At 43.9% G+C, this 26,119-nt stretch overlaps 1 protein-coding gene across 8 annotated transcripts in view; it reads right to left on the bottom strand.

Moving 5' to 3' along the window:
• The window catches only part of LOC139390516 (transcription factor COE3-like), a 93,644-nt gene extending 67,525 nt beyond the window's left edge, over window positions 1–26,119 (bottom strand). For 3 of the 8 annotated variants that reach the window (XM_071137669.1, XM_071137661.1, XM_071137663.1), the window contains exons 1-6: window positions 25,418–25,859; window positions 14,697–14,853; window positions 11,949–12,012; window positions 10,681–10,736; window positions 8,614–8,687; window positions 4,422–4,490 (exon numbers count right to left, since the gene is read on the bottom strand). In XM_071137669.1, the coding sequence (XP_070993770.1) occupies window positions 4,422–4,490; window positions 8,614–8,687; window positions 10,681–10,736; window positions 11,949–12,012; window positions 14,697–14,853; window positions 25,418–25,551 (554 nt within the window). In that variant the 5' untranslated portion in view covers window positions 25,552–25,859. Of the gene's footprint in view, window positions 1–4,421; window positions 4,491–8,613; window positions 8,688–10,680; window positions 10,737–11,948; window positions 12,013–14,696; window positions 14,854–25,417 lie in introns of all 8 variants that reach the window. The other 5 variants (XM_071137666.1, XM_071137668.1, XM_071137667.1 and 2 more) reach the window with 5 other exon arrangements.

The raw sequence follows: 26,119 nt of genomic DNA, 5'->3' as shown, positions 1-26,119 counted from the left end.
GGCACTAAATCATGAGCCAGGCTTGTCGCTGGTAAACATTTTGGAATTGTTTGGGTGGGGTGTAACGAGCGTAGCGATGTAGCGGGGGGGGGGGGGGGGGGGACCACTAACACACACACTTTAGTTGAGGATGTGGCACATGGACATTCCTGCAGATTTCTACCCGAGGATATGCCTTTTGGGACTGGATATGTATTTTTGTGATGCATGCAAGTGTGTGTGGTGCGTAGTCTTGTCACGCCCTGACCTTGGTTATCTTTGTTTTCTTTATTATTTTGGTTAGGTCAGGGTGTGACAAGGGTGGTTGGTTTAGTTTTTGTATTGTCTAGGTGTTTTTGTATTGTCTAGGGGTTTTTGTATATCTATGGGGTTTTAGTATGTCTAGGTATATGTAGGTCTATGGTGGCCTGAATTGGTTCCCAATCAGAGACAGCTGTTTATCGTTGTCTCTGATTGGGGATCCTATTTAGGTTGCCATTTTCCATTTTGGTTTGGTGGGTTATTGTCTATGTGTAGTTGCATGTCAGCACTTGTTCTATATAGCGTCACGTTTGTTTAGTGTTCTTTCTTTATTAAAAGAAGAATGTATTAATATCACGCTGTGCCTTGGTCTCTATACGACAAATGTGACAAGTCCTGCATGTGTGTGGCAGTGGAGGGTCCTCAGAAGAGGAAGGGGAGGACCATCCTCCTATCCTTTTTGATAAAACTATACTAAATATATTCACGTCACCAAATAATTGATTAAAACACACTGTTTTGCAATTAAGGTCTATAATAGCCTCAACAGCACTCTGTAGTGTAGCACCATGGTGTAGCCAGAGGATAGCTAGTTTCCATCCTCCTCTGGGTAAAATTGACTTCAATACAAAAGCTAAGAGGCTCATAGTTCTCAAACCCTTCCATAGACTTACATAGTAATTATGACAACTTCCGGAGGACGTCCTCCAACCTATCAGAGCTCTTGCAGCATGAATTGACATTTTGTCCACCCAATCAAAGGATCAGTAAATATATCTAGTACTGAAAGCATAAGCTACAGCTAGCTAGCACTGCAGTGCATAAAATGTGGTGAGTAGAGAGAAAGACAATAGTTGAGCGGTTTTAAACATATTAATTTCTTCAAAATGAAGGAGAAGCGAGAGAGATATTTTTTTGATCTCACATTCACTTAGCTAGCAAATGCAGCTAGCTAGTTTAGGCTACTCAAACACTCGACTCAAACAGGGGGATTCTATGTTAACTAGTTGGCTATGACTATCCAACACCACAACACTGGAACTCTCCCAAGTCAAGGTAAGCTTTCAGTTTGACTAATTTATTGCCACCGGGGCCCACCATTGTAAGTGCTGACCTGCTTACTGACTATACACTGTAACGTTACTGCATGATTGTAGCGGGTATAGTAACACGTTAGTTCTATTAGCTACTGTATGTTGACAATGACATTATTTTAGCAAATACGGTGACAGCGATTTAGGCTGTGTGTAGCGGTTATGATATGGTTTGACTTGGATTTTTTTTTTCCCTGGTCAGAGCTGATGTGTTGTGCACTGAAGTCTACAAGTGAAGGGAAAAGGTGAGAGGAGGAGAACGCTGCAGGAATACAACGTGCCTGAAGGAATACAACGTGGCTGCTATGAAAGTGAACTGTGTTGACGTGTGATCAGTGGTGTATTCATTCCGCCGATTCTGTTGAAAAACATTTCTTAAACGGAAGCAAACAGGACAAACATACCTGAATTTGTCCAATAGAAGCTCTTGTTTGCAACTGTTGGACTAATGATTACGCCCTAGATCAGCTCGATGAAGGCAATGACCTGTGTGCACCTATGTTGTAAACTTTCATTCACAGGCTAGGTTGTAGCAACCTCATGATGGGTATCGGGAATATTTGAGTATCATGTAGTAGCCTAAACCTATCGATGTTACATTGAACTGGGTGAATGGAATATGAATGACAGTCATCCAATATGCTGTAATAGAAATAAGGCCATGCTCATTAAAAACATAATAGTCCTCCTTCATTTTAAACGACACTGATCATCACTGGGGTGTATGTGTGTTTACTGGTTGAAAGTATCGTCATTGTAATCGTATGTGCTCAGAGTTGGGTAGATTACTTTCTAAATGTAATACTTTCAAATACTTTCAAAATTGTAATCAGTAACGTACCTTTTTGATTACCCAAACTCAGTAACATAATCTGATTACTTTCAGCTACTTTTAGATTACTTTCCCTTTAAGAGGTATTAGAAGGACACACAAATGAATATTACCAATTGAACGACATCTACTGCAGGATAAATCAGTGTTAGAGTTTACATTGTTGGCCTTAAATGGAGGTGGTATGTTACTTTATGGGTTGGTTATGTAGGCTTCTTCTAACCCATTGCTTTCTACTACAGATAATAATATATTAGCTAGGTAATATCTTTACATTAAAATCCAAAGTCTGTCAGATTTACAGTCATTCCAATTAATTGAATACCGCTTGATCTTCAAGAATAGAACTTGGAAATATGGAAATATAGATTAGCCAAATTGTTTTACCTGAGCATATATATATTTTTTACATTCAGTCGGGGTCTCAGCTTACTGTTAAGAGTTAGAATAGAAAGATACACAAGGTGCAATTTAGAAATGTGGTTGTGCATCTGCAGTTTTCTGTTATGTCAGTTACTGATAGTCACTCAATTAGCCTTGTCAGCTAACAATTTTTAGATTTGTAAAATAGCCTGCTATCTAAACTTTTATTAACCATGGCTGAATACCGAATACTGACATGCCACACAGGGCATGTGCCCAGGGGCCCTGACCTCGAGGGGGCCCCCATTGCTGTTGTTAGTCACTGTCACTCAGATATCATTAATATGGCATAAGTCATAGCAAAATGTGTAGAATTGCAGGTAATTAGCTTTCTCTCTGCTGTCAAGAAGGGGGCGACTAAAGTGTTTTGCCCGCGAGGTGGGGGGGGGGGGGGGGGGGGGCTCATCCAGATCTCACTTAGGGCCCTCAAAAGGCTAGGGCCGGCCCTGAATCAGTTACCCAACCAAGGCAGGGCCCCCCAGTTACCCACATGGGCCCCCTACCTCTTCTCCTCCGCCCATCTGATGATTAGCAGAGCGGCAGCAGGTCATTTACATTGACAGCGGGCTCCTGTGGTTGGCGGTTGCAGTCAAAAAAGGTCTGCACTATGCAGCTGTTGCAAGAGCTCATTTTTCACTGGCTGTCCACTGGTCGCAAAAACAATGATTGATAGGCAGCTTAAGCTTCTTCAATTGAACCATTATTGGCATAAAATACACAAATACAATTGTAAACAGCCATCCACAACCACCATAATCCGAAGCCTAAGGTGCAAATAGCTAAACGAGAGAGCGGTAGTGTGATTCACATTAATGTGAGATGTAAATAAGTGATATCCGTATCGCCCGTAGACTACACCACTGCTTTTGTCCTCCAAGCATTTATTCAAGTTGGATAATCTTTGGATAGCAACAGCAGTCACACCATTGGAAGACATAGCTTGGACTGTAGCCTAAAAAAAAGCCTATTCCTGTTCTGTTCACGCGATCCATTCAACACATTTGGTGTCAATCATAGTGGTCTCTAACTTGTGGTCAGACTCGTTCAGGAATAACTTTTTCCAATGCTGATTCAAATGTCATTGAGAAAACACAGATATCAAAGATTTTTACTCAAACATCCTTTCTGAATGTAAAAGTAATCCTATAAGTAATCATATTGTTTTTGAAAAATATCTGTAATGTGATTACAATATTTTTGCTGGTAAAGTAAGGGATTACAGCTACCGTTTTTTTTGGGGGGGGGGGGGGGGTTAATCTGTTACTCCTCCCCAACCCTGGCTAGAGGTCTGACTAAAGAGAATAGCATGAGATTTACTGAGATCTTAACCTGATCTAGGAAAACAAGGTGTGACATGATCTCTGTAGATTTGGACTGTTACTCCTAACACAGGCAGCAAGAGGTAAGAAGACATGTCTGTGTGTATGTGTGTGTTTATATATATATGTATGCGCGTGTGTGTGTGTATGTGTGCATGTTCGTGTATGTGTGTGTGTATGTGTGTGCGTGTGTGTGTGTGTATGCGCATGTGTGTGTGTGTTTGTTGTGACTCTGTATATGTGGATCACTGGTTTCCAAGCTTCCAGCTCTCCTGTCCCCTGGCCATTCTCCAAGCTCAGTCTAACGAGCCAACATGGATTTGGTAATGACCCGTGTGCCCTCAGAGGCCACTACTGTCCTTTTGGAGGAGGTCAGTATACCCCAGCCAGCCTGACAGGCCCAATGATAGCCACAACCACGAAGGCTTGGTCCTGCTTACCTGCATGGTCCCACTGCTTGCCTGCTTTGTGGCTGTGAAAGAAAGACGTGGAACAAAAGGAGTGTGTCCTTACCTGTCAATGATGACTGGGTCGGAGGGCGTCTCGTTGCGGTTTCCACAGCTCTTCTTGTCACAACAACGACTAGGGAGAAAAAAAGCACAAAAGACACAATTCGCTATCACACTTAGGTTTACTAAAAACATTTACTATCATTTGTTACTAGAGTTGTTGGACGGTCTCTGGTAATAGTGGGCATACAGCGGACTATGGAGTCAGAGAGGAACCATGTGCAATCTGCTGTCCCCCTTCTCCCCCATCCCCCCACCTCGACCCACGCTCCAGCTGGGCAGGGCTCCAGCCAAGGTCACTCAGTGACTCGCTGACAGTTTGGACAGCGCCCAGAGATGGCTGGCCCGGTGCTGAGCCACCTCCATCCTGCCCCCGTGCCATCACCCCTGCCACACCGCCATGGCCACCCTGGCCTTGCCCAGGTCTGTGCCACTGCCCCTCTGCCCCTGCCCAACTGCTCATGTGGTGGCATGCCGTTTCAGAAAAGTGGGTGTGAATTCAGCCAAATGTGCTCTTCTGGTTGGTCACCATGCAATGGTGGACAATGAGGATCAGTTTCCCAATCATTCTGATTCAGTCTAGTGTAACAATAGCACAGTGCAAAGAGAGTTTTTCAGTTTTTCCATTTGTTGGTAGTGGTAGTAGTATACTTTCTAGTAGTTTAGCAGTCCATTCAGTGTCAATTACATTGCATTCAGAAAATGAATTTGGATTAAATATACGCCTTTTGTACATTTACATTCAAAATTGTTTGTTTCATGCAGTGACTGAAATGTATTTTATTTAACTAGGCAAGTCAGTTAAGAACAAGTTCGTATTTACAATGACAGCCTACCCCGGCCAAACCCGGACGACGCTGGGCCAATTGTGTACCGCCCTATGGGACGCCCATTGTGATACAGCCAGGGATCGAACCTGGGTCTGTAGTGATGCCTCTAACACTGCGATGTGAAATTGAAATGGAAGTCCTGATTCTGCGGGTTGTTAACGGTAACTAAGGTCCCATTTGAAATATAAATGTGTTATTCTAAAGATAATTGAAACCAACCCTCTTATTCTTCAAAATTATTCATATTGCATGACCTGCCGAGGACCAATTATGCTCACACACTCACCCATGCTGTCATGAATCACATTGCCATTTGACAAACAAGCTTAAAACCGAGCCACCGAATGCCAAATTAACCCATTTTATGAATCATTTATCACACCATTTGATCTCTAAGTAGAAGAAAAACATAAACTAAGTACTGTTTTTTTGCCTGGTCTTTGTGTGTGACTGTTGCCATAGAACGCAACACAATAATTTATTCCCCCAGCTACTTGGAACCATTAGCAAAGTTCCAGGAGACCAATTAGCATTGGAAACCCAATGGTGCTGCTGTGGTGACAACCTCCTCAAACTGAGAAAGTGTTATAAACAAACTGGACCCCAGGAGCACTGCCAGGCCCCTCGGGGGACCCGGGGCCCTTCGCACACAAAAACAAACCTTGGCTGAGCGTCCACAATATCGCCTTAATGACGTTTCCCCCCGGGCCCAAACTGGCTAACACCCTGGCTAGCTAATGACTGAGAACACAGGCCAGTAAGTCAGACAAGTCCCACAAAACAACTAGACTGGATATCCAGTCAGCGTTACTATGTTTTTTTCAGCTACAGCTGAGAAATAGTACTGAGCATGAGCAATGCTGGTCCAGTGAGCGCCGCAGCAACGAAACCAGAGAGGCCAACTTGATGATTTGTCAATCTAGCAAAAAGGACCCACACCGAATCTACAATAAGAAGTGAGCCTGGAATGCCAGTTTTATCCCAAGATGGGCAGCCTGCCTTGGCTGGTCACTAGCATCTTTATCATTGTCCCTTCAGTCAGCCAGGCATACTTCAAATGATCCCCACAAGTGGAATCTACTTAAGCACTAAAAAAAGGAGTGTTCGAAGCTGAACTATCAGAGTTTAGCTTTAAAAAACAAGAGAAGCCTTCAAAGGCTCCCTGAGGAACCTGAAGACGGGCATCAGAGGGATGGAGAACAGAGCCAGTCTGTTGGATCACAGGCCTGTGATAAGATGCGCACACAGTGAATGGCTGTCAATGGAGGGCTTGTTTTCAAAGGGCAAGTGCTGTAATTACCCAGCCCAAACATGAGGGCCACAGCCAGACCTAATGATATGCGGCAGGACGGCAGGCAGACAGCCGGCTTGGCTGGGAGAGGACGCCCGTGGCAAGCCTTTCTCACACAACGTGCCCTCTTCCAGCCTGGCACCGGGGCTGGCGCACAGAGCCCAGTCCTGGCTAGCCTGTGTACCCATAACACAGTCCTCCGATGACTGGCCCACGCCAACTGACTACCACAAAGCCCCATTTGGTGGTTTTGGAAGAGCCCGTCTCAAATGAAAGAGTGCTGTGTTGTACTTGCTAATCAACTACTGACATGGTTAAGTTGATATTTGTGTGTGTGTCAAGTAGTGATATTTAAAAATACTGTGAAAAAAAAGTGATATTTAAAGTTATTTAAAACACTGTACATAAAGGGCCTCCATTTTGATCCTACAATCTATAATGTCGTCATGTCTATCTAATTAAAGACGAATAAACTCATCGCAAATATTCTAAATTGTCAAACCGTCCAATAGGGTCAGTGCTTTTAGCTCTATGATGAGAGAACTACTCCTCATCTTCAGAGAGTTCTGGACAAAGGGACAAGTCTCAAAGCCACCACCAGGGACCACATGGCCATGCCGGAGAGGGTCCCTACCAGCTGCTACAGTATACTTCCACTGCTGGTTGAGTGTGTTACTTTATACGGCGGCGAGCCAGGCTGCAACACCACACGGGACTAGATAAAGACACCTCAGCCATCACGTCCCTGTCACCTGGGAGACCGAGGGGGAGATCGAGATAGATGAAGAAAGAGAGCGCATCTCTCTCATCCCCTTCTCATTAGCCAATGGAAACACGGCATTCATCAGGGGAAGGATGGTTAATAATCACACTCAATCACGTAATGACCGACGCCAAGTGGAACCGTCATTAGGAAAATGAAGCGACATATCAGAGGGGATCTCCAAGGAGGAGACAATGGGTCCGTCACTCAAAGAAGTCCCCACATTTTCAGTATCGACCATTTTTCAACTAAATGTTGAAAAGTGAAATGTTCCTCCATGCACTGTTTGAAATTGGCTTTGAAATGTGAAACAAGATGCATGAGATAACCAGGAGACAACCCTCAGATATGGATTCCCCAGCTAGGTCATAAGATGAGTGACTTAGACCCTGATTCAATCAAAATAACAGACGGAGGGTTTCCATGGTGAAGCAAATCAGCATTCTTCCAGCACTGTGTTTAAACACTTAGCTGAATTATTGATTCAACTAATCAACAATTGCCTTCTCACAGGTAAATGCTCTCTATTGTCTTGCCCTAGAAACGTCCAGATCAAGGTTTTGCTTGAATAGCAGTTGATGCATATGCAATTGGGTTCCAACAGGGATGACTGAGTCAATGGAAAAGGCAAAGGGCTGTGTCGAACCCAACCCCCTCCCTCCCTCCCTCCCCCCCTCCCTCCCTCCCTTACTCCTACAACCAGCTGAGGGCTCTCGTGGGCCAAAGCTTGAAACTCCTCAACCCCCAGTGTCCAAGGCAGCACACAAACACAAACACACTTCCTGTATTGCATAATTAACACTCACTCCTACCAGGCCCTAACCAATGCCCTACAGACTTGCGCCCAGCCAACCTCCATCAAAACACACACAAACACATGAAGCCCCCATCAACATGGGCCTTCAGCCGGCAGACACACAGTGGGTAGATAATGACTCAGCATGGTATTCAATTAAACTATACTTATTTAATGAGAGCAACCCTGTAGGGCTGTATAGAGAAGACTATATAGCACAAAAAGGGATGGCCCACAGAGGAATAAGGATGCCTCTTGTTGCATTAAATTAACTGGTTTTGACCAATGGGACTAACCTTGAGCCTTGTGTTGATCTCTTAAAGGAAAAGTCACTCCAACATCAATTTTTGCCATAAAATGTCCTGGAGTCGATGGTATGTGTACATGTTGTGTAGATTCTTGTACATGCATCAGGAGAACTGCAGACCCCAATTCCAGATTAATTTAGATGGTGCCAATCATGTCCATTCATTAGATTTTGGGGTGAAATATCCCTTTAAATAGAGTGGCACTCACCTGCACATGATCTCGTGGGTGAGAAGGACACGGCACATCTCTGGGTTTTTGTCCTGGCCCTCGTAGAGGATCGCCTGAGGAGAAGAAAAGAGCAGCCGATATTTGTTTGTTCAGTCTTCTTTTGGTCCCTGGACTTGAACCTGTGCTTTCCCTGTACAATATCCGATCATAGCCCTGTACAGGTTGTGACTACATATAACTGGAAAGGCTTTGTGCGCGTGTTCGTTATCAGTGTCTGCTAAATATCTACAATGGAAGTGGATGACACTTTATTAGCGCAAGCGCTGCTTGGTCTAACTTTCATATCATATTAACAGGGAGAGAAAGGAGGTTAGACTGGAGAGATGGTGGAGGGGGACGATGAGGGAGTAGCGCCCCCCCCCCCCCCCATAGTGGAGAGCCACGTGGTGTAGAGCGGCCCGGCCGGCCCTCCACCCCTCCCAGACAGATGGCGGTGCGAGCCCCAGTAAGAGAGAGAGACCACCCTCTGGGCATCCTTCACTGGAGCTGCCATGTCGGCCATGGATGACGGATGACCACTGAGAGGAGCTGTTCCCTCCTTCATTCTCTCTATACCTCCTGTGTCAGAGGGATGAAGGGAGGACGAGAGGGAGGGAGTGCTCCATCCCACTCCCAATGACGTACCCCTACCTCGTCCACCTAGGTGGTCAGTTGCCCCACACACACGCACACACACACACACACACCCCCCCAAGGGGACAATACTTTTAGGATAACGACCACTTCTGCATTATTGATTCCTCCCAGCCTCTATATTAAAATCTGCCAATTTCGCCAGAAGGGGTGGGGATTGCAACAGGGACCAGGGAAAGGGAGTGGGAGTGTGTGTGGGGAGGAGAGGAGGTGTGTGTGGGGGAGGGGGGGGGGGGGTGTATCGGGTCGATATTTATACATCATCATTTCTGATTCAAGTAGCCGCTCCACCCCCTGGAGCTAGTCTGGGAGTTTTCATGGGGGTATATCATGGACATACGTGAGTAATACCACCATGTTGAAAAAGGCAAAAAAGGAGAGTCAAGATTCTGCTTTTTTGAGGATGATAAGACAGACTGAAGGGGGATATCAAACAGATATATTTTCCGACACATCCACTATTAAAAGAAGATTATTTGTATTCCTATTGTGTGCAACATACTGCCTTCCAGGTAAATGCATTATATACAGTAATATGTTTGAATTTGCCAATAGGAGTGTCTGAGAATGGGCTCCTAACAGCCAATCAATAGACATGGGCCCCCCTCTGGCTGCTAGATGGCTGCCTTTCTGTGGGTGGACACACTACAGTATGCAAAGTCTGCATGTCTGTCTGTCCAAGTCTAGGCAGGAGGGAGGGATTTGAGTGGCGCACCCGAGGTAGAAAGCTCCTTGTGTTGTTGTCAGAATTATTGTCTCCGGCGCGCCGTCGCTGCAGCACATTAAGGGCTATTGATTGGTTTCCGTGGCTGGCGCTTTGTCGAGGACCTCGTTGCCGCATCGATCTGTGACAGCCTGACATGGCGACACAGGGAGGGCCTGGTGGGCTGGGGATAGAGAGGGCCTGGTGGGCTGGGGACAGGGAGGGCCTGGTGGGCTGGGGATAGGGAGGGCCTGGTGGGCTGGGGACAGGGAGGGCCTGGTGGGCTGGGGACAGGGAGGGCCTGGTGGGCTGGGGACAGGGAGGGCCTGGTGGGCTGGGGACAGGGAGGGCCTGGTGGGCTGGGGACAGGATGGGAGGGTGGGCGGATGGGAAGGAGTATACAGTACAGCACAGTGTATGGTGGAGCCAGGATGCCCTATGTCTTCTAGCCTGACTGGTCAAGACTAGTTATTTGCCACTGGGGTACTGTAAATTGATAGCACTTTAGCTCAGCGGGTAAAATGACTGAAGGGTGTCTGTGTTCATGGGTTCAAATCCCAGGTGGGATAGGTTGACTCATGTTACATCATGTACAAAATGGGTGGTGGTTTGCAGTATGATACGTAGTGAAACCCTGCTACTGGAAACAATGTTCACACTTCCCTGGTCACCTGTTGAACGGCTGGGATCAGAGTAAGGAGAAAGCTCACCTGTTTGGTCATGGAGTCTATTAGCCGTACAAACAGATCTTGTTCTGTCCTGATGCCTGCAACACAACACAAATATGTATCAGATATCCTGCAATTACACATGACACCAATTTGTATTATTGAAATGTTACGATCCATTGACAGAACGACAAGTTTAATGTCATCTTCCTCTGTAAACAATTTGCATAGAAGTAGGCGTGTGGTTGAGCCAAATGAAATGTCTCGAGCAACAACAGCAGTCTAAACATCAGCCTCAAATGCAAATTCACTTCTTTCACAGAAAGAGAAACATAAACAACGAATTTCTAATAGCGTCTTCTCACCGAATTCTGTTTATCCGTGTCCCCGTGGTGTCTTTATGTTTTCTGTCGTGCTTGTCATGGGGACCAAGCTTTTCTAAACCCCCCTCAGCAAAAACAAACAAGCCTGTGCTCTCTAGCTTTTACTATTTATGATTTCCCGGCTGCAACTGCCGAGTTCCCCCTCGCTCCCGCTGCCGTTTTGGAGTTCTCATTCACAGACAAATTAAATAGCAATCATTATTGCTTATCTTTTATTAGCTTTGCAACGGAGCGTAAATACGGCATAAACACAACAGGGGGTAGGTAGTCAAAAAGGGACCATGGGAAACGAGACGATTTTCTATTTCTTGCCTGTAATTGCGTCAGGCTTTGGTGTTCTCTCGCCATTTCTTTGTCCTTTTTAAAAAAATAAAATAAAAAAAAAGGTCATTTTTAGATTACTTGAGAATTGTACTGTACCCCACCCACAGTCTTCTGTTTCTTCCCGGGATGTGGTCTCAAAACAAAATCCATGGCAACAGGAATCTAAGCTGTGTGCATTAAAATGACCACAGATCAGTGATCAGTGTTCAAATTTCAAGATCTTTTCCCCAATGACCAAAACAGACTTTAGGATTTGCTCGTCAAATATAATTCCAGATGTGATGAGGATTATCGTTTATATTTATGTTGTCCTTTTCTATTTAATGTCCTAGCCTAGCAGTTAGAGCGTTGGGCCAGTAATCAAAAGGTAGCTGTTTCGAATCCCTGAGTCGACTAGGTGAAAAATCTGCTGATGTGCCCTTGATCAAGGCACTTAACCCTAATTGCTCCTGTAAGTCGCTCTGGATAAGAGCGTCTCCTAAATGACTCAAACGTAAATGCAAAAATGTTTTTCCTGAAAGTGCTAAAGCAAATTTTTCCACGGAGAGCAGCGAGAAGAGAGAGAACTCTGCAGTATGTTTGGAGGGATTATCGTGGTCTTACCGTTACTGTACAGGAGCTGTAGCCTGTAATGGATGCCGTTGTTGGTCTTCTCTCCATTGTACTCCTGAAAGAGTCAAATTCAAACACAGAAAAATTATCAAGACGGCTCTCAGCTTTTGAGGCGACACCCAAAATCAAAGGCAACATCGGCCCATTTAGTCCCCTGCTGTGTTGTCATAAAGGCTCTTGTACGTCATCCAAAATCTCACAACTAAATGAACTACCTGTAAAAAAAAAAGAACTAGACCATCCTAATCTACGCTCCCGTCTCAATCTACTCTATCGCTGACATTCTCCGAAGAGACCAACATCCCGGTCCTAATCCAAGCAGATGTTGGGCCACAAATCGAAATCTTAAACCCAACTCTGGTGCCACAGGGAATACCCAGACTAATACGGCATCCACTGCATCCAATTAGAGATCATCTGAAGAGGACACATAAATCCCATAAGAGGTCAGGGGACCAACCAGCATTATTACTGGTTATCCGCTGTTATAACACTGTTATTACCCTGTGGTTTCATTTGAGGTTGAATGAGCTTGCAATCAGAAAGCTGTTAGTTAAGGTATATCACACTGCCTGTGTGTCCACAATAACAGGTATTTCAAATAATGGTATGATACCGAAAACATATGAATTAAATGGAACATTTGTAATATCTACTAGATTCGTACAGGAAGACAGTTCTGGGAAAGTAAGTTCTAGGGGTTCATGTTTTTAAAAACAAATCTCTTTTCCCATAAACTCTGAGGACAATCCACACCGTTCTCTGATTGAGTTATATTTATGAAGTTGCTAAGCCCTTGCTATTTTTGAGTATTTGTCTAGGCCCAAAATCCCACCGCAGGTCCATGATGATAAACAACATGGAATCTCCATCTTTCCTCCAACTCCCGTCGCTGACACGCACACAACAAACCAGCTGCTTTACTGTTGCATCGTCTAGCCAGGAATAAATCAAACATCAAGAACAAAAGGACAAACCCAGGTGAGAGCTAAAACAACCCTGTGACCACAGCTAAACAGAGAGATGTAGTAAAAGTCTAAGTGACAGTGCCCAGTTAGTGTTGGTCGCCACGGTCACCGATGACCTCAGCTCCCAGGTGGCCCAAGTCGCTCTCACTGATCTCGTGTCACCTCTTCAACGGGCGGGCACCGGGAGAGAGGCCACATCCGCTCCTCTCTCCCTCTCTCCCTGTCTCTTTCTCCTTCCCTCCCTCACAATCTCTCTCTCTCCTTCCCCCTCCGCCCTGCAGTGCCAAGTGTGCCGTGGAGTCTTGGCAGGGGCCCAGGGGCAGGCTGGAGGTCAAGGCAGAGGGGAACGGGCAGGGAGGACGGGAGGAGCGGCCGTGCCAGCTGGCCGCTGTCCCTCCTGACCGTGGGCGGAGCTGTTCTCTGTAACCTTTTACTGAGAACAACCCCCTGGCAGCATGGCAGAATGGCCCAGGCGGCAGGTAGAGAAGTGGGTTACCATTACCACTGAGAGCACAGGTACTGCTGAACAAATACCAGAGGCAGAGAGAGAGAGCCTCATAGACTGGTCAACTATATAACAGAGCTTGTAGATGGCACATGAATGTACAATAAATTACATTAACAACTACTGCTTAAAACGAATACAAAGGCTTTTCATAAGCATGTCTGATCAAATCATCATATTTGCTCTCCAATCTTGTATTATTTTTTTAACTAGGCAAGTCAGTTAAGAACAAATTGTTATTTACAATGACGAACTACCGGGAAACGGTGGGTTAACTGCCTTGTTCAGGGGGAGAACGACAGATTGTTTTACCTTGTCAGCTTGGGGATTCGATCCAGCAACCTTTCGGTTACTGGCCCAACGTTCTAACCACTAGGCTACCTGCCGCCCTGAAATAATACAAATTAATACAAATTAATGAATACAAATTAGATTATTTTTTTAAAATAGATACCTTCGCGTAACCTCTTATCAAAATGACTTAAGTAAAAATATTATTTGAGTTTAATGTCTGATTTAAAGCTGAATCAAAACTGCTTCATTCAAGATTTCCTGCTTCTGCTCATCACTGCCCCCCGACAGGTTCTTTGTAAACTGTGAGTGCTTCTATATCTGAATGGTTTCTATCCTCAAACAGCTCTCAGGATTACAATCTTTCAGTAATTGTAAGAAATCTCAAGAGCTTAATGTACTTTCTGAAATCAAATACTTTGAATTAGTATTGAATTACAACAACAGATACTTACAATATGTCAAATCTGTTAATTAAATGAAAACATGATCTTTATTTATGAGGTGGACATAATCAATATATAATTTACATAAAGTATATTATCTTCAAATAAATGTGTACAATTCTGTTTATGAAATTCAAATCAAATCAATATAATTAAATTAGTGTATATAAAATAGAATATAATTATGTTACAGAATGCAGAGATATAGAATGAATAAAAATCTAATTCACTAAAGAAACGCATTACAGTGCATTGCAGTGTACTGTACATAATAAATCAACAAACAATATAGGGAAAAAAAATATTGCTCTCGACTTGACATCAAGAAAACTGTGAGTGTATCCACAGCTTCTGTGCTAGACATTTCATATTTCAAAAGCATCACTGCGCTATAGTACTGAATGAAGCAGAAGGAATGACGTCCCACAAACACTGGCCCCAGCGTCAACACCACCCTTTGACCCCCAATGCCAGCTATACCTGGGCACACATGCCCTCCTCCCCATTCCCCTTTGTGTGTTGGTCTTACTTTGTCTTTCTCCACAAAGTCTATGTAAGAGGTTCTCTCGATCTCCACGGGCTGGCCCTGTCGGTCGTACAGCGCCAACACGAAGTGGAAGAAGTTGGATTTGCGTAGGTTCGAGGGGGGCTGTTTTTCATAGTGAGCCCGGGCCAGACCTACACCGCTATAGATAGGAGAGAGAGAGAGAGAGGGGGACAGGGGGAGAGCAAATGGGGGAGGGAGAGAAGGATGAAATTTGGTTAGTACCGTGTAGCCAAGGAGCACCGGGGCAATTCAAAACACAGCAGGCGCTATTCAATCACAAGCTGTTTCTGCAGGTAAAACAAAATGTTGTTTACTGTGTGAAACTAAAATAAAGTTTTCCAATAATTTAAGTATAATTTAAGTATGACGCCTCGCAAAGAAGAAACCCTGGAGCAGTAGGGATTGAATAGGGCCTAGAGTCCTAGCCTAGCAGTATTAGCATGCAGTTCTTGGTTTCATTTAAGAAACCTACGTTTCAAAACGTGTTCATTGTTCTGACAAAAAATGGATGTTAGTCAGGTCAATTACTACTATCAGCACCGACTGCAAAATAACCCAAACAGTAATCTTTCAAAACCTAAGTTAAAAACACAAACACAAATAATGAAAAGAAGGAGAGAAAAGTGGAGACGAGAGAGCGAGAGAGAGAGTGATAAATGAAAGACACTTGGCCCCCTCTTCACGTTCCCTGTGTGTGCCACGCGTTCCTTTGTGTTATTTGTCTCCTCGACCACCTCAACAATGTGAATTTGGCTGGGTAGCAAGGACTCCAGAAGGCAGCGTCTGCCTCGGTTCGTGCCAAGCGCTGTGGGGTACCATTCGGCTTGGCAACCGCGCCACTCCAGTTTTCCCTGACCTGTCAGTCAAACTCTGCCCTGCATCCCCTGGGCCCGGAGAATAAAAGACCTCCACACACTCGGCGTGCGCCATATGCGCACACACACACACACACACACACACACACACACACACACACACACACACACACACACGGCCCTTTTCACCATTGATTTAGAGACGGAGGATGTCTACTAACACACACTGCTAAGCAGGGTTGGAGTTCATTTAGATTAAAAGTGAAGTTTTGAAGTGAATGCCAATTCAAAAGGTGACATGGTGTGGAATAGATGACAAATTCAAATTGAAAAGGTTTCAAAGCTTTGGAGAGGAATTAATGTAGAAGGTTTTTAACCATCTGAACTTAATTCAATTGATTTTGGAGAAAGAGGAAATGATATCTAGAAGAAGCTGAATGGGTGACGTTACACACTGATTCTTGACCTGTCACTAATAAATGGCAGATTGTGGTGAACATTGATAACCACTGACAACATTGATAACCACAACAAATGAAGTTGAGACGACATGAGAGAAACATACAAAAGAAACTGAATGGAAATAAACACATGTAAAATGAATATAGTGCAGAATCATGTCTTCAGGTGAAGACAATAGACGACAGATTGCAGTGTCAGAATGATTTGGACTGATTGACTTTACGTGTACCTTGTGGTCTGGAAGACTGTGCCTAACTTCTCCAGGCCGTGGACAGAGAGCAAATTTTTTGTTGTTGTAAGATATCTCATGCATCTCTGCTCATCCCATAGCTTCAATATAAACCGATTTCTAGATCCAAGAATCGATTCCTCATTCAGGAAAATGTTCAAGGATGCATGAGCGTAATTGCTTTTTAAAATCGCAGACAGATCTAAATGTATAAACAAACGCTTGCAGGCAGCTATAGGAGCTCTGTTGTTAAATCAATGAAACATCTAAATATCATAATGCTTTGGTATCAATCTCTGTTCAACTTGGTTGCTGATATCTCATTTATCTACACTAACAAAACAAATAACCATGATCAATACGAGATTCCAAGTGGAATGGGCGCCACGCTGCTTGCTTAGCAATTACCACTTCCTCCTGATTCGGCCTCACGTCGAGGCTCGAACGCAGGATGTCTGCTTTGCTAGCATGGGTGACCGCCCGCCCGAAGCATCTTACCAGTCAGCGCCACGTGAAAAGCTAGCTCCACCTCAGGCTGAGGAGTAAGATTCACACACCTCCGTGTGCCACACAATCGCAAAGCGGTTCATGTCGAAATATTTATTCACGTGCTGCATTTTTCTTGGAGGGCGGAGCAAGTGTTTTTGGAAAGTTGCCTGGTTGCTTTCTCTCTGCGCTCATGGGTATAGTCCGCAGGCGCTAGATTAATACAGGTGTGACCTTTCTGCACCCCCATTGCCAATGCTGACTGCCTCATTTGTAACCGAGTTGTTGAAAGCGAATTCCTGGACTCAGTTCTGAAGACACAAAGACAAAAAGGTTGCACATGGGAGAATGGCGTTTTACATCGAGGGGAGATATGAGAGAAAGAGAGTTAGGGCCTATCTGACGTCATGGTTTGAGTGCTACTAAATATTAAGCGTGGGACTGACAGGGGATTTTTTTTCCTATCTAGCAAACCCTCATTAAAAATCCTGCAAAAAGTCAAAAGCAAATCCTAAAAAGTGGATGGGGGAAAAATCCCATGAAGTTGCTAGATGTTTTGCTGAACACAAACATTAGGTGACCGTACTACTGCCATGGCCTACATAGAAATCATCTGGGGGGAAAACTCAAAATTATACTTAACTACCTAACAATTAATAAAACAAGACTCGAGTGAGAAACAGCCCTCACTATCATATCACTTCCCACCTCCAATTACATGTATAACCCCCCCCCCCCCCCCCTTCAACACCATTACCCCAATTATGAAGCTACGCCAGAACATCGGGGATACGTTGAGACCTCCAGCCACGGCGGCAGTGCCAGAGCCAGTCTCAGCACATCCAGATCTCTCTGCACTCTATCGACACAGAAAGCTTGTTAGCGTTATTATTTCAATTATGCTAATTGCAGCCACATCCACTTATGACTGGGCGCGGCGGCCTGTAGCGCGCGGCCTTAGCACTCAGTATAATAAAAACAGTATCGATGGCACACAGGTTTCTACTACACAGGCCGTGTAAATCAGAGGGCAACAGACCGACAACAAATAGCGCTAACAGATCTTCTGACGGGCCTCCACCCTACATGCGCGTTGACACTTCACCCCCCACTGTAAACGCTGAAGGAAGAGATCACGTGTGAAGTAGCAACTGTCATCCAGTCACTTCTCAACACAATCAGCTGACGCCAAAAAGCCCATGTTCATTCTGTAGCTGCCGTCAACGCTCCGATAGGGATGGTATGTTTACTGAACTAGTCGTTTTAACATGGGCTGGTACAATTGATCTAAAGTCATTAGAGAATTTAACAAGATTTTGAGTTGTGGTTTTAAAGACTAGAAAAAAAATTGAAAAAAATAAAAGGAGATTCTACATCATTTGAATTCATTTGTAGGTCCAGCTATCCGCCATGCAGCATTAGGATGGTGGTCAAAGTGTACATTCTTCGGCAGTATCGGCTTAATGCAATGCAGCAAATTCTAATTCTGATAAATGAAAAAGGTAACCCCGGGCTAAAGTCCTCACTGCTGGAGGGCCTGCACACTTCAGGGAAATAGATATTAAGCACTGAGACTTGTGCTCTGAAATGATCTACTAATGAACATGCAGCAGAAGGGTTCTCCTTCTAAAATGGACACTGTTGACTGTACTGTGTGTGTGTGTGTGTGTGTGTGTGTGTGTGTGTGTGTGTGTGTGTGTGTGTGTGTGTGTATGTGTGTGTGTGTGTGTATGTGTGTGTGTGTGTGTGCGTGCGTGTGCGTGCGTGTGTTTGTATGCACGCACATGTATAAAATATATTGTTCTACATATAGCTGTGAAATAGTACCCATGAGCAGCTGGTAAATCTTCCAGATTGTGGCTTTAAGGGAGCGATCAGTGGTTGCCCTTCCCACTGCCTCCACTCTCCCCTGGGTAGAGAGCATCCCCTGTGCCACCAGAGTGGGCACAGTGGACACGGCCCGCACCCCTCCAGCATTAATCAGCTGGGTGATGGGGTGTGACCGACCTACCGACCGAGCGGCGGAGTCTTTAACCAGCGCGGCCGGCTGCTTCCTGCAGGACAGCCTAATGAGCCATATACCATTGCCTTGTTTATACAAATGGGATGCAAGCAGAGTATTAACAATCTCCTCTCTCTGGCCTACTGCCACTGTGTTAATCTAATGAATAGTGGAACTGTAAATCACACAACCTCTGTGGTGGTTGTACGGCCACCCCTCTCTGGGTTGCAACTTGGTCTGTCCCTGGAGAGGACAGTAGGTGACAAAGATATAGGACTAACACAGAGAAAACGTTGAGTATAAAACCAAGGACAAACCAAAGGAGATCGTAAAAGGGAGGGGGGGTATCAGAATAAAACAGCATGGAAAACCAATGTAAGGAACATTGACCTATCTAAATTCAGACTTACACTAATTGCACCAGCAAATGTTGGGGGGGTCACATGAAATATATGCAAATGTTGGTGTGTGTGTGTGTGTGTGTGTGTGTGTGTGTGTGCGCGCATAAGGAAGAGTGTAATTTATGCAGCCGATACACAATTACTCCGGCATACATTTGCCCAGTCAGGGCCGCTCCCTCCCTAGTGCTTGTTTGGTTAGCTCTTATTAGCCGTGTAATATGAGCTAATGAGTGGAAGCCTGGAACACGGCAGGAGGACAGCCCTCGCCTGTGTGTGTGTTTTGAAACACTATACCCTCGGTAGGCAGGATGGGTAGTCTCGGATGCTTTCAGTCTGAAGTTATGTCTGATTAAACCTATCACCGCACTCCCTTAGACATCTCTCCTCTCCCCTCTCACAATATAGGACCAACCATTTAGTATTAGCCACATATTGCAAGGTTGTTATGTCGCTACGACAACGCTTTGCCTTAAGAAATCCAAAACAAAAAACACCATCATAGTGGGAAACAAATCCCGTATACGGTCTCCTCTATCTGCCCCAATGAACTATCTCATCGCTAAAGCAATAAGCTGCCTCGTAGTTGAACATCTGTCAGTCTTTGAGCAATCAGGTTTCAGGAATCTCATTATGCCATTTTAGAATTCAAAAAAACCCAGTGAATGATTTGGCCAGTCAGTGACCAATCAACCATCACAATCTTACAAGCGCAATTGAAAAAACGTCAGTGTCACTCTGCATCGATAACATCTGAAACAGAATTCAGTCATCAGAAGAGAGGTGTTGCCACTACATTGGCGTGTGAGAAGCATCAATTACCTCATCAGGAAACGGATATTGAAAAGAAAATCACAGTTTGACATTGTTTTTACACCTCACTTCAGAAGAACGATACAGAAGCCCCTCTACCCTTCCTCTCCCTTCCTACTCATCTTCCCTCCCTACAGGTAATGCTGTGGCAGAAAAGTAGTACTTTCAATTCAAGTAGAATGGAATGAGCATCTCTTCAAAGAATATGAAATACTACTTGTAAAAGGGATTTGAAAAGTACTGGCCTACAAAACCATGCAGGTAAATGCTGTGGCAGAAAAGTAGTACTTTCTATTCAAGTAGAAAGGAATGAGCATCTCTTCAAATAATATAAAATACTACTTGTAAAAAGGGATTTGAAAAGTACTGGCCTACAAAACCACACAAACAAGTCTACAGCTAACACCCACACAGACATGCTTGTGGATCCTCGGCACAACTTGTTTTTTTTTACACTTACGACACGCTCACACATGGAACACTGCTCACTGTGTACTAATTGGTACACACTCATACTGTACAAACACTCACACTCGTTTTGCACACTGTCAGAAATACTGCTACCTTTTTCTCTAACTGTAAAAAGAGCATTATCATAGGGTAAAACCCTCTTTCGTCCAACTGTTTGGCAATTGCAGCAAGACAACTACGCCACTTTTGGCCAATGGGGTAATGTTTCTCTGAGCTGGCTGGGTAAATAAATCAAAAAATGACACAGACGATTAGGGTTCACGAATGAAAATCAAAACACCAACAGTTTCCTCAACTAGAACGGCTGCCTCTCTCACAAAAGCATTGCACAGTGCACACACGTGGAACAAGTTACGCAACAGCCGTGATGGACACAGACTTTGTTTTTAGTTCAAACTTCAATGCAAATCCAAACATGTGGGCAAACACTTACTTAACATCAACTAAGGGTAAAATAGTCTCTATCCATCATTGCACGACAACTTGTACTGTATATCAAGACATAAGCCATAAGTTACTTTATTTGGCATGTACTGTAGCACGCACTAAATACTCTATAAAAACTGGTGAATTCGGCAAAAAATGCAGAGTATATCTTCACCTTGAGTTTTTCACTGTTTTGGTGTCAGCTATTTCCTCAGGTTGCAACAGTATTTTTTTTTACTCGACTTTCTCCCTGTCCGGTGTTTACTACAGGTTGAGCCGAGGCGCACCTGTCCCTAGACTGAAAATCAAAGCAGCACCCTGGTCCTCGCAACACACATACCTCTGCAAACTTAATGAGTGGGCCACAGCTGAAACCATTAGTTGGTCACCTGCACACTTCTAATGGGGGTCGTAAAGATGGTGGCCTCGCTCAAGCCAACTAATTGTTTGCACGTTTAGGGGCAGCTGGTGAGAAACACTTGTTTCTGTTGCGGGATCCAATGAACTGGTGGCTGAGATGTAGCAGTGAGACGAAGGGTCGACTATATATGTTTACGCGAGTCACCGTATTGTCACCACCGCGCAACGTGTTAGATAGAATGTACCGGAACACGCTGCAACAGGGTGAATGCACTGTGAGGGCCTTGTTTGAACTATCTGACACTATTCCACAAGGCTCAGTCAAATGTAGCTGAATTGAATAGGGGGAAATAGGGGAGAAATGCTCATTTCACGATATCTATTTTGCTCTCTAACAACTAAGAAATAAGAGGTCAGACATATTCATTGACCTCAGGGATTGTGAATGATGATAGGTTACAGTGAAATGAACCTTGGACAAAAATCTCTCCCAAGACGACATGTGGTGATGTGAAATATGAGTGAGTGCCACACCGCACAAATATGTCTGTCTGTACAAATGGGTTTCTCCGTCCCATATGCCTGAGGCCAATAGGGAGTATTGTCTCCATATTTTGAGTCCAGTGACTGGCGATGATTGAGGCAGTGACGGATTGGGCTCTGGATATAGAATCCTGGGCTATCAGTCTCATCGGCTGCTGCCAGTGAACGCGGAACACTCAGTCTTCTGCTAAGCTTGGGAACTTGCACTTTATTAAGTTCCCCCCTCCTCCTCCTAGCAGACAAAGACAGGGGCAACATAATTCACTTTGCTCGATTTTACAGTGGCAACTGGGGAGGGTCAAGTTAAATCTCTTCCTTAGTTGTGCAGACCACTCAGTCACACACACACACACACACATACCCCTCCTCTCCCTGCCTCAGTGGAATGGCTGTTTTTGGGGTTAGATCGGGAAAGGCAGTTATGGTGGGCATAAGCTAGGGGAGTGTCTCTGAAAGCGATCCAGACCAATGCTTTGCACATTTAAATCAGCAATGACCATTTCTTAATGAAACACTTTACTATCCAAAACAGATCTATCCACAACCACATTCTAGTGCTGAACAAAACTAACTCAAAGTCTCCAGTTCTGTCTTTATTAACACTAGGTCACAAGCAAAGTACACTAGGGTTCCAGAATCCAGAGAAGGCCAGAGGCTCTACAGAGTACTTTTCCCTTACCCCATAACAAGAAACATCATCTACACGCACAAATGCAACTATTTTCTGCAATGTGACTTGACATTAAGAAACTCACTGTTTGGGCATTGCCCCTCAATGGAGTTTTGGGGAATGTACTTTTTTTTAAATCAAACTTTTTGTGGCATGGTATAAGTTGGGTATGGGTAACTCACATGCAATTTTTGGTAAGATTTCATCTCTCAATGCGTCAAACCTGAATTTCCTCTATAGGAGTGTCCTTTTTGCAGCTGGACTACACATTAGCTACTTGTCCATGAGAGTTAAACATTTAAATCAACAATCTACCTTGCAAAATGACACAGACACAATGCATTGCACTCCACAAAAGTCAAACACACAAAAAAGGACATGCCTGATGAGCTATGCATAATCTTTAAATGCACTGGGAGGGAGAATTATCTGACAACCTGCTATAAAAAGAAAATACAAAATGTGTTCAAATCATATAGCAAATGGTCTCGGATAATGATTTTTGGAAACAATTGAAACAGTATAATAAATGACGAATGTACTGTCACTAATAAAAGCCACTTGTCTTATTTTTGCAATATATTAATCTAGATAAGTGTACATTTTACATGTTCAATATTTCACATAATGTAAAGTGATGCACTTTAACAATATATAATATCACCCACCGTATAGCCTGTATCTGTTCAGCCAAATTGAAGTGTAGCTACCAATGCAAAGTAATGCAGCTGTCAACCAGTACTGATCAATAACTTGTATACTGCCGACCACTCAACGCATATCAGTTCTATGAATTCTCTTTGTGTTACAGAGGATAAATGTGTGACACATGGGTTTAATTAATGCGAAATTCAACTGCATGTCAGTTAAACGTCGCATTAAATGAAGCATCATTCAGTGAACACCAAATATTAAAACTGACATTTACAGTTATGCAGATGCTGCAGCGGGTCGATTTTTCCCCAAAAGATATCATTGCATTGTGATGAAGGGAAAATTGTGAACACATTAAAGTAAGTTTGTGGACTTAAAAATGGATTGACACCGTAAGAAAACCAGTATAGCCTACAAACGTGTCGTCGACGCGCTCACCCGTGAGCGGACATGTCAATTGACCCGCTTATCGGACTTGAACTCCCGGGTGGATGTCTGTGTGTGCGATAGAATGACAACTAACACAGAATAAACGTATCTATCCTAGTTCATTATAACGTACTGCTGTTGTCTAACATGACACCACCACTCGCGGCCTCTTGAAGAGCTGAGGGTCACTTACACGGTAGGCCAATACTCTGAGCATATATGATATGGTCTCATCTTTTGCATGCTCAAAATGCACTGAAAAACGAATAGCATATTGAACATGGAAGATGGTAAAGGTGAGCTTCAGTAGGCTTGCTCTTGTTAACCGTTTTGGCTTTTTATTTCTTTAGTTCAGACAACGGGATGTGTCAAACTGTCGGCCATGTGCACCGTGCACCATAACAAATTGTTGATGCCGCAAACTGACGTAAATATTGACCTAAACCCAGGAGCAACGGTTTTAGTTGTTTACATTGTAAGAGTAAATATAAATAATAAACATAGTATATCATATAATCTGCGATACCCCAATTCAAGAGACAGGGGAGATTTGTCGTGACTATTTTCCGTGATGACAACTTTGGATGGTTAACGATGTTCACGCAGAAACATTAAAACCAAAAAGTAATTTGTCGGTAGGCCTATATAGAATTATTATTAGATTTTAAAGAAAGCATAGGCATTTAAACTAGTCTAGATTATTGCAGGTCAGCAGAAGTCATGTATTTAAACATTTGAGTGAAACCAATCAATTTATGCCAATACACTCGCATCATCAATATTTTCAATACGATCACCTACCCTATTATTTATTTATATTATACAAACCGTGTTTTATTTGTTTTAGACCCAAACAGCAACATGAATCAATACTTTATCAATTCGAATTGATTTATGAAAATATGACATTTTATTAATTAAGCCCTTCTAATTAATTATGACTTCAAAACAGCTTAAAAGTTACACTTGTAGGTAGGCTTAAATAATACAAAGGATATGTTCTCCTTGTGTGGCATAGTGGAACTGTTAACACGCTGTCAATCTCCACATCAATAATTTACAATAGCGCAAGCATGTCCATAAAATCGAGTTGCCCACAGCTGGATGGATACGCAACTATTTCGTATAGCCTAAATGAGTAATATTCGATTGAATGTGTCTTGGTATAGTTTAAAATGATAGAAAAGCAACGATGCTCATATGAATTCAATAGGATGGGCCAACACAAATCTCATAGTTTAATGGATGCAACTTTACGCCTAGATCACATATAGGCATAGGCCTACATATGAGAGTTGTGTTAGGCTGTAAGTATGGACTGGCACTTGTTCAACACAAAGTATAATATAAATAATTTTGGGGTTTATTTAGGCTATGTGTAAGGGCTTCCTGAACCAATCAACGTATGCACAGAGGCAAACTCTTCGAAATGATCTTATTGTTTAGCCAGCACTACTGTGGAACGGTGTTTGGTTTACATTAGGTCACTCATGCGAGAGATATGATGACGTTCTATTAGACGGTAGGTGCGTATTGTAAAGTTGAGTTATTTTCTTATCGGCGTCAAGAGTTTTCAATAACAGCAAATTGCTTGGAGCTCATTCGGGCATATCATGTGAAAGCGCATCACGCTCAATGCCTTCCACTCACCACGCTTTGTGATGCTAGGCTGTTTACACATTGCTACATGTTTACAAGTATTGGGGCACTAAGTCTAGAGTTGTTTTGCAAATCAATACAGGATACAGTAGCCTACTTAAAAGGCCAACCGTTAACGTCTTTACAGATGCTTTTCTATCCGGAACGCAGTAAGCCTATACCTTTAGCGTTCCTGTGAGCGGTTCTCGTATAGGCTACGAGTGTATACTGTCGGGCAATCTGCAGTGATCTGTCAGCATCCTGTCCAGCGATTATCATATGTGCGTCTAGTTGATGTTTAACCTACCTTTGTGCTGCTGTGTTCGCGTCCAATATCCCCGCGCTCTGCATCCAAGAGCGGACCGGTGTCATGCCACTCGTGAGCGGTTCCTCTTTCATGGTCAAGGCTCCCCGCGGGAGGCTGTCCTGGATGGAGAACATGAAAGTAACCTTCTGGGAACTCTCTCTTAACCAACTCACAAGGCCACCTGGATTAACGACGAGCAACTGAAAAGGGAAGAATCTTCCCCAAAGTGCAACAAGGGGGAAAGCGATAGCGGTCCTTATCCAAAGACGAGCGTCGTATCCCTTTGGGTTTTTCCGCTTTATTTTTAATTCCAACCCCAGTTCAGTTCGCTCAAGCTTAACCGGTCTCAAGTTATAAGAGGGTGGAGAGAGGGTGAGCGCTAGAACAGTTAAGCATCTCGAAGGAGAAGAATCAGCCGGGATCTAGGATACCTTTTCGTTGTGAGTAAAGAGAGGGGAGATGCCGAAGTTGATCAGAAGAAGGCGAACATACGCGCACGGGATTGTGAAATGAAAAGTGGGATAAAACAAGCGACTGCTTCAAAAAGGAGTAAAATGAAATGATTACCAAACAAGAGGGAGGGACGGACCATGGAAGGCTTGCTCTCCCAGGGGAAAAGGGGGATTGGGTAGCAAGAAATCTCATTCCCTCCCTCCCCGTCTCTTTATGCTTCCTCTGTCCCAGCGGAGCGCACCTTCTCTC

The sequence above is a fragment of the Oncorhynchus clarkii genome, chromosome 31 (genome assembly GCF_045791955.1).
Source record: "Oncorhynchus clarkii lewisi isolate Uvic-CL-2024 chromosome 31, UVic_Ocla_1.0, whole genome shotgun sequence".
NCBI classification, from domain to species: Eukaryota; Metazoa; Chordata; class Actinopteri; order Salmoniformes; family Salmonidae; genus Oncorhynchus; species Oncorhynchus clarkii.
The sequence above is the reverse complement of the archived record's forward strand: the minus strand, read 5'-3'. Positions and strand labels throughout refer to the sequence as shown.